Below are 13353 nucleotides of genomic sequence, written 5' to 3'. Positions count from 1 at the left end.
GAAAGAGGCGGTCAAGTTATTCTGGGCAGTATTTCCTCAGGGTTTAATGATGATGTCATCCCTGGCCACCTATATGTTCAGTCAGCTCTTATGGAGCAAGAGACAAGTCCCTATGGCCTATAACACTACCTGTGATGCTCCATCCCTCTACAAGGAAGCTTGTATTCTTTCACCTGATCCTCAAGGAGAGGGGAAAGGATGGAGTGCAAATACAACTTCAGTCCTTGTCATTCCAAAGCCAAAGAGGCAAATTTCATTATATTTTCTAAATTGTCCACAGTGATATGTGTCAGTTGGGTGAAGCAGAATTTCAGAGAGGTGGAAGGATATATGAGGTCACCAAGATGAGGATGGGGCAATTAAACCACTGTTGGCCAATACAATAACCCCCTCCACAAAGGTGTCAGTGCAGGCAAGCTTGAATAATGGCTGAAGATCACAGAAATAATGGTCAGTCACACTGGGATCACAATAACAGAGGCACAGACTGTCAGAATGAGAACTTCACCGAGAAACACCAATAAGCATGAAAAGAAGTGGGCATGTCATTTAGAATAAAGGACAGAAGTCTGGAGTAGAAACATGCATGGACAGTATTTTCCTCCCCTTCATTCTTCAAGTTAAGCCTAATAAGAATTTTCTACATTCTGTGTTTATTTATATTTGGATAAGTCTAAAAGTAATCTTTCCATTAAAACATTGACTTGATCTTTCCCCACTGACAGCTAGAACCTATGCCATTTCAATTTTTTTTTTTAAGTTTTGGATGCTGGACATTGTGAAAGGGCTTGTGAAGATTGTAGAACTATCTTTTGTAAGACATGTCACAAGAACTGAAATTGCCCCCGAGATTATTTCGATACTTGTAATCAGATGGTCTATTTTAAAAGATGCCAAGAACCAATCAGAAGAACAGAAAAATTCTTGGATACGATTTTCGAAGATACACTTCTTCATATTGGAAGATAAGATCACATTGGTACCCTCTTCAAATAGCCCACGATAATTCCTCTCTTTGATTTTCCTTCTTAATGCAACATAGGTCATTATTAGGAGGTTGAAAAAGGAAGGGAGAAGAGAGGGAGAGAGGGGAAAAGGAGGGAGGGAGAAAGGAGGGAGAGAAGGTGAAAGTGTATAATAGAAGTACATTAACCTGTCAAAATATTCTCCTTTCCATTTGCATTTAATTTGAGTCTCAGTACTACCCAACCCTATGACATGGTTGGATATCATGGAGCCAATCTGATCTCTGTCCTGGAACATTATACCAGAATACCAGCCAAGTCTTTGGTTCTAGGAATAATCACAGAAGCAGCAATATTAAGTCCTTACATTTGTTTTCTGAATGTCTCACTGAAATCGAAATCTATTTCAAGAACAGAGAATAATCAGATACATGTTTTTCTTTATCACTTTCCCATTTTTACTCCATCCCTGAGTTCTTTTTGCCCCACAACCTCCTCATGGCAATTTTCACCTCTGCATTTCTGAGCGTGTATATGATGGGGTTTAGCATGGGAGTGACAACTGTGTAGAACACGGCCACCAGTTTATCCTCAGTAAAGGTGGAGGAAGGTCGCATGTAGAGGAAGATAGCAGGTCCAAAGAACAAAAGGACCACTGTGATGTGAGAGGCACAGGTGGAGAGAGCTTTGCGCCTCCCCTCTGCAGAATGATTCCTCAGGTTGAACAGGATGACAATATAGGAGGACACCAAGATGAGGAAGGAGCACAGAGCAATTAAGCCACTGTTGGCCAACACAATAACCCCCTCCACAGAAGTGTCCGTACAAGCAAGTTTGAATAATGGCTGAAGATCACAGAAGTAGTGGTCAATCACATTGGGACCACAGAAGGGCAACTGGATGGTGATGATAATCTGTATAATGGAGTGAAAAAAGCCACCAAGCCAGGAGCCAGTCACCAGTACATGACACAGTGGACGGCTCATAATGTTCATATAATGAAGAGGCTTACAGATGGCCACATAGCGGTCATATGCCATCACCACAAGCAGAAAGATCTCAGTGACCCCAAAGAAGTGGAAGAAGAATATCTGAGCCACACAGCCCTTCAGGGAAATGGTCTTAATCTTGGAAAGTAAGTCTGTGATGAATTTAGGGACTACAGTGGAGGAGTAAGTGATCTCCACCAGGGACAGGTAGCTAAGGAAAAAGAACATGGGGGAATGCAGACTCTTACTGACATTGACTGTCAGGACAATAAGACCATTGCCCACCACTGTGGCTAGGTACACAAGAAGAAACACCACAAAACACACTCTCTGCACCTCTGGATCCTGGAAAAGGCCAGTGAAAATTAACTCAGTCACATTATTTGTACTGGACTCCATGTGGAGAAGATGAATCTCAGAGAAGAGTCCTGTGGCAAAACAAACATATCATAATACCAATCATGCATGCTTATTTAGTACTTGCTGTTAATAGAACCCTTTTGTACATAACATGGTACTGGTTTATTTTACTTACTTATTTGTTAACATAACCAATATTTATCCATTCAATACCCAATACCCCACTCAATACAAAACACTATGCAATCTATCTCACAAAAACTCCACGATCCCCAATTCATAAGTGAGAAAACCAAGGCTCAGAGAGGTTGTGAATTAGCAAAGCCTCCCAGTAAGAAGTGGACCCAGAACAAGAACCACATCATTTTATTCCAACTAGTATGTTATCTCAAGTATACCCACATTGGAAATAATAATCAACATTTTCAGCAATAATAGGTATCCCTATTACCAACAATTCTTATCATGCCTTAGCAAGAGAAATTCTCAAGTGAACTTCTTCTCCTGAATCCCTTTTTCCTCCATTTACTCCTCAGAAATGCCAATCTCATTAATAGTTCTCCCTCTCTAACGCGTGTCTTCAGTGGTTTCCTTACATGATATTATCAAAGTTTCTAAATTTTTCAGGCCCTATGGCTTTGCCCAACCCCACATCTTCATGAAATGTAACAAACATTTTGAGAAAATTGTGATGCCTGGGGCCAAAGTGGACATCTGGAAGCTGTTGAGAATATAGGTCAGTATCAAACAATAATTCACATATAATATATGGGGATTCACCTGTTCAGTTGCTTCTGTCTTCCGGTATTCTCATCTTTGTCAGCAGGAGGTGAGGATTTATTTCAAGCCAGTTCTTTGACCAAATGTTTTATTAAGCATCTACCATGTGCCCAGGCAATTCAGGACATATGAGGGAAGAAAGAAAAATGGCTCTCACCCTCAGGAAGCTTTTTGCTTCATGCAATTCAGTGGCACATTTATGAAATGAGGCAGAGGGAAACTCTTGAGATTTTCTCTGCTTTTGAAATTACTCTGAAGTTGTCAGTCATAATGTTGTATGCCTGAAACTAATGTAACATTTTGTGTCAGTTATAGTTCAGCTAAAAGAACAAGTACAATTACTTTGAAGTATTTCTTATTCCTCTTATTTTTCCTTCTTCCACTTGTGCTTCTAAACTGAAAAAGTTTAAGTACCTCCTCCATCACCAATTTCTCTCATAGTAAAAATTAGAAGATATACAAAAGGTGACAATATGCTGAGAGAATCATCAGCAAGTTACCTGGCTAGCACTGGAGGAAGAAATGGGGGCGTTGCATGGCATGAAAAAGGGTACCCAAGAAGAACAACTGAACAGGAGAAGGAAAGCAAGAGGAGGTCCCTTTACTGGTGTATAGGGGAAAAAATGAAAGCATCAGAAACCACCACAGAGGATGTAAAACAGTCTGGTGGTCTAAGGGAAACTAAAGTATGTGTCAACCTGATATTCACCATTGTCATTGTTATTGTCATCCCAACAGCCACAAAGGCAGACACTTGACATTTAGTTAGTATCTACTGTGTGCTGGACTGTGGTAAGCACTTTATCATTGTCCCCTCAGTTAATTCTTCCTGTACCACTTTGAGGTAGCTAATTGATAGGTGAGTAAACTCTGACTCAGAGAGGTTAAGTAACCTGTCCAAATACATTTGTGAGTGATTGAGCCAAGGCTGGAATGCAGGGCTTTCTAGAAAGGGAGGGAGAGCTACCACTCCTCAGCCAGAGAAGAAAGGGGTTAGCCACTCCAGCACCTTTGACAAATAACATCAAGACCTATCATTAATACAAAACTTGTCCAATTATGCCTTCCTTGTGAATAGCAGGAGCATTCCAGTGAACTCCAAGTTGCTGGGAACATTTCCATGCCACCACCTCTGGAACAAAAGAAACCAAGAAGCTGTGTGGGATACTGAGGAGAGTGTGAGACTGGAGATGCCCCTTCTTCCTATCCCCCCATGGCATGGATTTGACCAGGGGTTAGAGCTGCAGCTAATGGTGCTGAGTTGTGGACTCAGTATCCCCCAGCAGGGGGGGCCCTGACAGACTGCTCTTCTCAGCTGGGTCTTACAGCAGCACTCATTCTGCCTGGTCCTCAGGCTTGATTCTTTGGAGCTACCCTAACTCATCCTCTTCTGCATTTCCCACGTTTACAAATCCCCACACCTGTTGATTTCACTAGGTTTTTCCTCCACCTCATCCTGCAGCCTCCATCTTCCTGCAGGATATATGTTCATGTGAGGATTACCACAATTCCCCCATGCTCCAACTGTCTCCAGAAGTCCCAGGTCTTTAACCCCTCAATGTGTTCTGTACACTGAAAGTCAGAATTCTTCCTGAGTCTCTCTGCTCAGATCACTCAGAAACGACCAATGTCTCCCAGGTGCCTGGAAATCAGCCCTCAGTTCCTCCAAGCTCTAACATACTTTCTCGTGCTCCTTCAGACCAACTTTACTGACAACTCTTTCACCAAATATTTAAGGTTGTGAATAATGTAGATCATTTCTATTTCAGAAACAGACATTTTACTGCACAGGGTCAAAGCCACACGTGTTACAACTTTGCAGTTCAGTTCACTGTGAGCTGGGTGGCTAAATCACTATGTTCCATAGAAGATATTTGTTGTTCTTTGTTTTGTCCAGTGTTGCAAGGACACGAATTATCTAATTCTCATTAAAAGACCAAATCTCTTACACACTCGTGTATATATCATATCTGAGTTTGTATGTTGAGATTACCATTTGGATCACATGGTATATATTTTAAAATACAAACAAAAAACTCATTAGGGAAATGTAAGACAGTTGTATCAGATGAGTGCATGGGATCATTGTGAGACACACAGGTGATGAATTGCTGAAGGTCAGAGGTGACCCAACTTTGAGTGGAGGGAATAGTTCCAGGTTCATGGACCTCTAAAGGGCTGGAGAAAACAAAACAAGAACACCTGCTGAGCTGCTTTTCTCTCTCCTCAGGGACTGATCTACAATGGGGTCTATGGGAACAAGCACTGCATTGGCAGCCCATTCTTAGCTCTATCACCTACGTATCATATGCCCCTGTAAGATTCTTTTTTTTATTATTTTATTGGAATAGGGTAAAAATTCATATCTGGCATGGTTGTTGCAAGAAGTAGGCCTAAGATAAAATATATAAAACATTCAAGAGGGTTGGCTGGCAAATAGGAAGCGCTCAGTAAGTAGTAGCTATTATTAGTTCAGATTTCCTGGTACTTAGTTACATTTTTCTCTCCTTTCTCTTCCCCCCTTGTCCAAAAGAAAGACAATTAGTAATAAATTATCTCCTCTTCCCCTCAGCACTTCCCAAATAAAACCCTCATCCTAAAATCACAGATAACAAGGTAATCATCCATGGATTACATGTAAGCCTAGGTAGATAAATGATGTTCTAGATCCTAACTAGATAGAATTTTATCCTCTAAAATAAAGCCACAATGAGAGAAATATGACAAGGACAAAATAATAAGTGATAGAAAGCCTAAAAGACCTATTGCTATGAACTTAAAGTCACATCACAAGGGCCTCTTTCCCACAACTGATGCTAGACCCCAAGTGACACTTTATGGAATCCCAGAATGTGAATACCAAGGAAAATTGAGGGCACATTCTGCTCAGTCCCCTCTTTTTTACAGAGGCAGAAACTGAGGCTCATGGAGGAAAAGTGATTCACTCTAGATCATACAATGATTTGGAACCTTATATCCACATTCAATCAACCTAAGACATCCTTCTGGGTATGTCATTACCTACCTTGTTTGAGTAATGCTCAGATTTACAGCAAAGATTTTAACATAAAGATTCTTCTCCTTAGAATTAGGAACAATTTCTCCCTCTGTTGCATGAGCTCATCACTCACGGGAATGTCTGGGGCTGAAGAGACTGAAGGAGTGTGCCCTGGAACACAGGAGGCTCTACTGACAGCAAAACTCTTTCACCGGGCTTCTTCCTCCGCACAGAAGACCCCCAGTGGGCTAAGCTGCTTCATCTCAGCCAAGGCACCAGATGAAACAGAAGAAACTTTAGAGCTGAAAGGCAATTTTGAAGACTATTAATACAATCTTCTTAGTTTACAGATGAAGCAGCTAAGAGAGAGTTTAAGTGACTTCTGAGTCACACAGCTAGTTACTAGTCAAGTTGCCAATGCACTGTTTCCATAACACTGCGATTCCTTTCTAGTGATTTTGATTTTGTGATTGTTATTGCCAGTTAACAGTGCCAGTCTTGCTTCCATACAACAAAGTTCCATCTGTTCTATGATAATTTAGAAAATGAATAGCCTATAGGGATGCAGATAAATCACAAAGAGATGGATTCAGGAAATCATCCTCATGGCCAGTCTTTAGGTCATCTATTTAGAAACATAAAAATAGGTACAGACAGATAGCCAGTGAGTTTAAGGTCCTGTTTTTTGGTTTAGAAAACCCATTCATTCACTGGAAGACCAAGGATTGTTTTTCAATACTGAGATGCGTAAACTATTTAAAATAAATTGAGTCTCACAGAGTGATGAAGAGCCACATTCCCCATGGAATTTGTTGTCTCTAGTGTAAAACTCTACCAAAAAATTGTGAGTTAGGAAAAGGTTCAAGATGTTTTTCATTATTTCAGCTGGAGAACTTTAAGAAGTTACAAACACCTAATTATTATGCTCTGAGAGAGGAAAGCTAAAGACATGGCAAATATATTCATGGATACGAAAATAAGATGTTGCATTATGCCTCCATCAGAAAGGATGAATACCCAACTTTTGTAGCAACGTGGACAGGACTGGAAGAGATTATGCTGAGTGAAATAAGTCAAGCAGAGAGAGTCAATTATCATATGGTTTCACTTATTTGTGGAGCATAACAAATAGCATGGAGGACAAGGGGAGATGGAGAGGAGAAGGGAGTTGAGGAAAATTGGAAGGGGAGGTGAACCGTGAGAGACTATGGACTCTGAAAAACAATCTGAGGGCTTTGAAGGGGCAGGGTGTAGGAGGTTGGAGGAACCAGGTGGTGGGTATTGGAGAGGGCACGTATGGCATGGAGCACTGGGTGTGGTGCAAAAATAATGAATACTGTTACGCTGAAAAAATAAAAAAAAAAATTTTAAAAAGAAAGAAAAGAAATACAAAACCCAAAAACAAACAAAAAAAATTTTTAAATCATAAGGGAGTTAAGTGAGAGTTGATTAAACTCAGGTCAGGAAAAAATAAAATAAAAAGACAAAAAAATCATGTCAGAAATGAAAATTAAATTACCAAAAGGAGAAGAGTCTAATTAAAATATAATAAAGAGCATGAAAGTAAATCAGATAATCAAAGGAAATAAAATGACACTTTAAAGAAGTTAGGGGAACCTGGGTGGCCAGTCAGTTAAGCACCCAACTCTTGATCTTATCTCAGGTCATGATCTCAGGGTCATGAGATCAAGGCCCACATCAGGCTCCTTGCTCAACACAGAGTCTGCTTGAGATTCTCTCACTCCCTTCCCCGACCTCATTCTCTATAAATAAATAAATAAGTAAATTCTTTAAAAATAAAAAGTTAAGGGACACATGGGTAGCTCAGTGGGTTAAAGCCTCTGCTTTCGGCTCAGGTCATGGTCCCAGGGTCCTGGGATCGAGCCCCGCATTGGGCTCTCTGCTCAGCAGGGAGCCTGCTTCCCTTCCTCTCTCTGCCTGCTTCTCTGCCTACTTGTGATCTGTCAAATAAATAAATAAAATCTTTAAAAATAAATAAATAAATAAAAAGTTAAAAGGGCCATAGAAGAGGGGTGGAAATGGTAGTTAGAACAAGGAGGCTTAACACACATATAATTGATGTTCAAAAAAAAATCAAAACAATAAAATAGAACAAATATTTAGAACTACAATCCAACAAGTCAGGAAATGACAGATGCTGGCAAGGATGCGGAGAAAGGGGAACCCTCCTACACTGTTGGTGGGAATGCAAGCTGGTGCAGCCACTCTGGAAAACAGCATGGAGGTTCCTCAAAATGTTGAAAATAGAACTGCCCTATGACCCAGCAATTGCACTATTGGGTATTTACCCTAAAGATACAAACGTAGTGATCCAAAGGGGCACGTGCACCCGAATGTTTATAGCAGCAATGTCCACAATAGCCAAACTATGGAAAGAACCTAGATGTCCATCAACAGATGAATGGATCAAGAAGATGTGGTATATATACACAAAGGAATACTATGCAGCCACCAAAAGAAATGAAATCTTGCCATTTGCGACAACATGGATGGAACTAGAGAGTATCATGCTTAGTGAAATAAGTCAAGCAGAGAAAGACAACTATCATATGATCTCCCCGATATGAGGAAGTGGTGATGCAACATGGGGGCTTAAGTGGGTAGAAGAAGAATCAATGAAACAAGATGGGATTGGGAGGGAGACAAACCATAAGAGACTCTTAATCTCACAAAACAAACTGAGGGGTGCTGGGGGGAGGGGGGTTGGGAGAAGGGGGTGGGATTATGGACATTGGGGAGGGTATGTGCTTTGGTGAGTGCTGTGAAGTGTGTAAACCTGGTGATTCACAGACCTGTACCCCTGGGGATAAAAATATATGTTTATAAAAAATAAAAAATTTAAAAAAAAAGAACTACAATCCAAAAAATATTTTATAAATTTAAAAACACCTAAGGCTACACATTGAAAGGATCCACTGGGTACCAGGAGAAATTAACAGATCAATCAACCTAAGATGTATCCTAGTAATACTATTAGACATTAAGGATAAAGAAAGAAATCCTCAGGAACTCTAGGCAAAATTATGACATAACTTACAAAAACAAAAGACTTGTAGTGGCATTCAACTTCCCAAAAACAATACAAAGCAAGGCAACTGTGTAGCAGCATTTTCAAGAATATTAAGAAAGTAAAAGCCAGAATATTATACTTAGCCAAGCTGTCTTTCAATAAACAAAGTTTTGATCAGGTAATAACCCAAAAATACTGTACATAAGCATCCTTTCTGAAAAATCTACTATATAATGAGTTTCATTGGGAAAACTTCAATAAAAGGACAGTCAGTTCTATCAGGTCTTTCTTTTTCATGTTTTTCCAAGACTTTGTTGTTAGGTGCATATGCTATTAAGATTATTATGTCTTCTTGGTGAACTGATCCATCTATCATCTATGTAATATCCCTCTCTATCTCTTTGTCCTAAAGTCTGTTTTGTCTGATACCAATATATTTGCTCTAGCTTTTATTGATTAGTGCATTTATTTTGTATCTTTTTCCATAACTTTACTCCTAATATATGTATGTCTTCATATTTGAAAAAATGCCTTACAAGCAAGAAAAGTTTGGGTTTGGTATCTTATACAATTTAAATATTTTTAATAGGTGTTTAAGTTATTACATTGAGTGTACATATTGACTGGTTTAATTCAAACATCTATAATATAATATATATTATATGTTAAATGTTACTGTTTTCTGTAGGTTCCATTGTATTTTGTTATCTTATTCCTCATTCTCTGCCTAATTTTGAATTAGTGTATTTTTATGATTCCATTTTACCTTACTACATATTATTTGTTTCCTTTTAAAATATTTTAGTGGTTGCTAACATATATGTATGCATACACAATATTACAGAGACTATATTATATAACATATTGTGTCTTTCATTTATTACCATCTACCATTAAGTACTTTTATGCAACTTCATACAGTCTAAGAACCATATAGCACTACACTTCCAATTCCTGCTTCCCATTTCCTGTGACATTTTCATATAATTTACTTTTGCATATACTACAAACCTATAACACATTGCTCCTACTTTTGCCTTAAAAATCACTTAAGAGTGGGGCACTTCAGTGGCTCTGTGGGTTAAGTCTCTACCTTTGGCTCAGGTCATGATCTCAGAATCCTGGGATCAAGCCCCCGCATTGGGCTCTCTGCTCAGTAGGGAGCCTGCGTCCCCCTCTCTCTCTGCCTGCTTCTCTGCCTACTTGTGATCTCTCTGTCAAATAAATAAATAAAATCTTTTTTTTAAATCACTTAAGAGGGATGCCTGGGTGCCTCAGTTGGTTGAGCCGCTGCCTTCGGCTCAGGTCATGATTCCAGGGTCCTGGGATCTAGTCCCCACATCAGACTCCTTGCTTCACAGGGAACCTACTTCTCTCTCCGCCTCTGCCTTTTACTCTGCCTGCTTGTGCACATGCTCTCGCACTCTCTCTCTCTCTCTCTGATAAATAATAAAATCTTTAAAAAAATTATTTAAGAGCAACTAAAATAAAAAAATATAATCCTTTATATTTACCCTTTTTTAAAACCATTCTGAAGCTCTTTACTTATTCATATATATTCAACTTTCAATCAAATAACATATTATATTGAAAGATAGCAGGAGTAGAGGACCCTATTTCAACCAGTCCCCTGAATTGAGCTGGATATCTATCAGACAACTCTGAATACCCACAAAATCAGCCTGAGATGTAAGAAGGTATATCCATAACTCTACAAACAAAATATCTCCAGCAATTGGTTTCAAGACATGAGGCAGGGTGTGGGAGGCAGGTGCATAATTCTGGGGGCAGATTTTGGAAGATAAATATAAGGGGGAGGGAGCCTCCAGGATCCTGTACTGCCTGAGTTCAAAAGGCTCCCATACTGGACACTGGGCACAGACTCCCAGACTGCTAGCAGTGGGGATAAGACTTTAGGGTAATCCTCCAGACTGAAACCTGGAGTTGTGGGGGCACATGTTCAAACTGGGGGCAGCTGGCAATTTAGAAGCACAAAGGGCAGAGATGTGCCTGGGCTGGGAGTGCTGCTGTGGGATGCACAACCCAGGACACTGTGGGTTTTAGTAGCACAGACAAAAACAGAGTCAGTGTGGCCTGAAGGGTTCTCTGGAGAACAGACTGCAAACTTTCTGTTCTGAGACAGAAGTTTGGATATAGTCACTCCTGCTCTGACTCTTGAAAGAGATGTGTAAAGCTCCAAGGAAAGTCCCCAGAGAACAGCCCCCCCCACCCCCGCCAAACAGGGTTGCCTGAGTAACAACACCACAGACTCCTCTCCTAGAAGACAGTCTGTAAGAACAAGAGGCTGACAACCCTAAGATCCTTATAACAGGTGCATCTTACTTCAGTTGTCGTCAATAATCTGGACTCTGTACATTTCCTCAACCAACCCTCAACAGAATGACTAAGAGGAAGAACTCCCAACACAGGAAAAATTCAGAGACTATGACCTCTGCCACAGAACTAATGGATACGGATAAAAGCAAGATGTCAGAAATAGACTTCAGGGTAACAGTTATGCAGACAATACCTAAGATGGAGAAAACCATTAATGACAACAGGATCTCTAAGGGCAGAAATGAGAGCTGATCTGGCAGAACTTAAAAATTCTATCAATGAGATCCAATCCAATCTAGATAGTCTAATAGCTGGGTTAATGAGGCAGAAGAATGAATTAGTGATCTAGAAGACAAACATAGAAAAGAGGGAATAGGAAAAGGCCTGGAATAAACAGCTTAAAATCCATGAAAACAGAATCAGAGAAATAAATGATGTCATGAAATGTTCCAATGTCAGAATTATTGGGATCCTGCAGGGGAGGGGGGAGGACTAGAAGATACATTTAAGCAAATCATAGCTGAGAACTTCCCCTAATCTGGATATGAAATAAACATTCGTGTCCTAGAGGCAGAGAGGTCCCCTCCCAAGATCAAGGTGAACAGACTGACGCCCAAGCATATAATAGTTAAACTCACAAATCTTAAAACCAAGGAATCCTAAGAATTTTAAGAGCAAGTAGAGACTCCTTACATAAAGAGATAGAAACATCAGAATAACATCAGACCTGTCCACAAAGATCAGGCAAGCCAGAAAGGGCTGACAAGACATATTCAGGGTACTAAATGAGAAGAATATGTAGCCAAGAATACTTTTTCTGGCAAGGCTGTCATTTAGAATGGATGGAGAGATAAAGAGCTTCCAAGACCTTCAGAAATTGAAAGAATATGCGACCAGTTAGCTGTCCTGGCAAGAAATATTAAGGGGGGTTCTATAAAAGGAGAAAGACCCCAAGAGTGATATAAAACAGAAATTTACAGAGACAATCTATAGAAACAAGGACTTTGCAGGCAACATGATGACAATTAATCATATTTTTCAATAATCACTCTCAATGTGAATGGCCTAAATCCTCTCATAAAACAGGATGGGTTGCAGATTGGATAAAAAGACAGGACCCATTCATATGTTGTCTACAAGAGACTAATTTGGAAAGATACATCCAGACTGAAAGTGAAGGGGTGGAGAACCAGCTTTCATGCCAACAGACCTCAAAAGAATGCTGTCATAGCAATTCTTTATCAGACAAATTAGATTTTAAGCTAAAGACTATGGTTAGAGATACAGAAGGACACTGTATCATTCTTAGAGGGTCTATCCTACAAGACCTAACAATTGTAAATATCTATCCCCCCAACATGGCTGCTCCCATGTTGGGGGGATAGATAAATAGACATATAAATATGTCTTCTTATTTTTAACCAAAATAAGAAGACATATTTATAATAATATATAGATAGTAGGAGACCTGAACACGCCACTCTCAGCAGTAGACAGACCATCTAAGCAGAAAATCAACAAAGGAACAAGAGCTTTGAATGACACACTGAACCAGGTGGACTTCATAGATATATACAAAACATTCTACCCTAAAACAACAGAATGCTCTTTCTTCTCAAGCACACATGGAACTTTCTCCAGGATAGACAACATACTGAGTCACAAATCAGGTCTCAACTGATACCAGAAGACTGAGATTATTCCCTGCATTTTCTCTGCATATGTGGCCTGCATATTCTCAGGCCACAGTGCTTTGAAACTGGAACTCAATCACAAGAAAAAGTTTGGAGAGAAATTCAAACACTTGGAAGCTAAAGACCATCCTGCTCAAGAATGTTTGGGTCAAGCAAGAAATCAAAGAGGAGCTTAACTCATGGAAACCAATGAGAATGA

General features: G+C 39.8%; 1 protein-coding gene across 1 annotated transcript; it reads right to left on the bottom strand.

The window, feature by feature from the left end:
* Positions 1–1423: 1423 nt before the first annotated feature.
* LOC101680910 (olfactory receptor 4B1) lies at positions 1424–2353 on the bottom strand. The gene has a single exon (XM_004763226.1). It carries the CDS (start codon positions 2351–2353, stop codon positions 1424–1426), a length of 930 nt encoding a protein of 309 aa, XP_004763283.1.
* Positions 2354–13353: the final 11000 nt, after the last annotated feature.

Source organism: Mustela putorius, unplaced genomic scaffold (genome assembly GCF_011764305.1).
Source record: "Mustela putorius furo isolate JIRA1106 unplaced genomic scaffold, ASM1176430v1.1 tig00000127_pilon_pilon_pilon, whole genome shotgun sequence".
NCBI classification, from domain to species: domain Eukaryota; kingdom Metazoa; phylum Chordata; class Mammalia; order Carnivora; family Mustelidae; genus Mustela; species Mustela putorius.
The sequence above is the reverse complement of the archived record's forward strand: the minus strand, read 5'-3'. Positions and strand labels throughout refer to the sequence as shown.

What these genes read in the sequence shown, in the direction of transcription:
- LOC101680910 (XM_004763226.1), bottom strand. Translation starts at nt 2,353, where the DNA reads ATGGAGTCCAGTACAAATAATGTGACTGAGTTAATTTTCACTGGCCTT.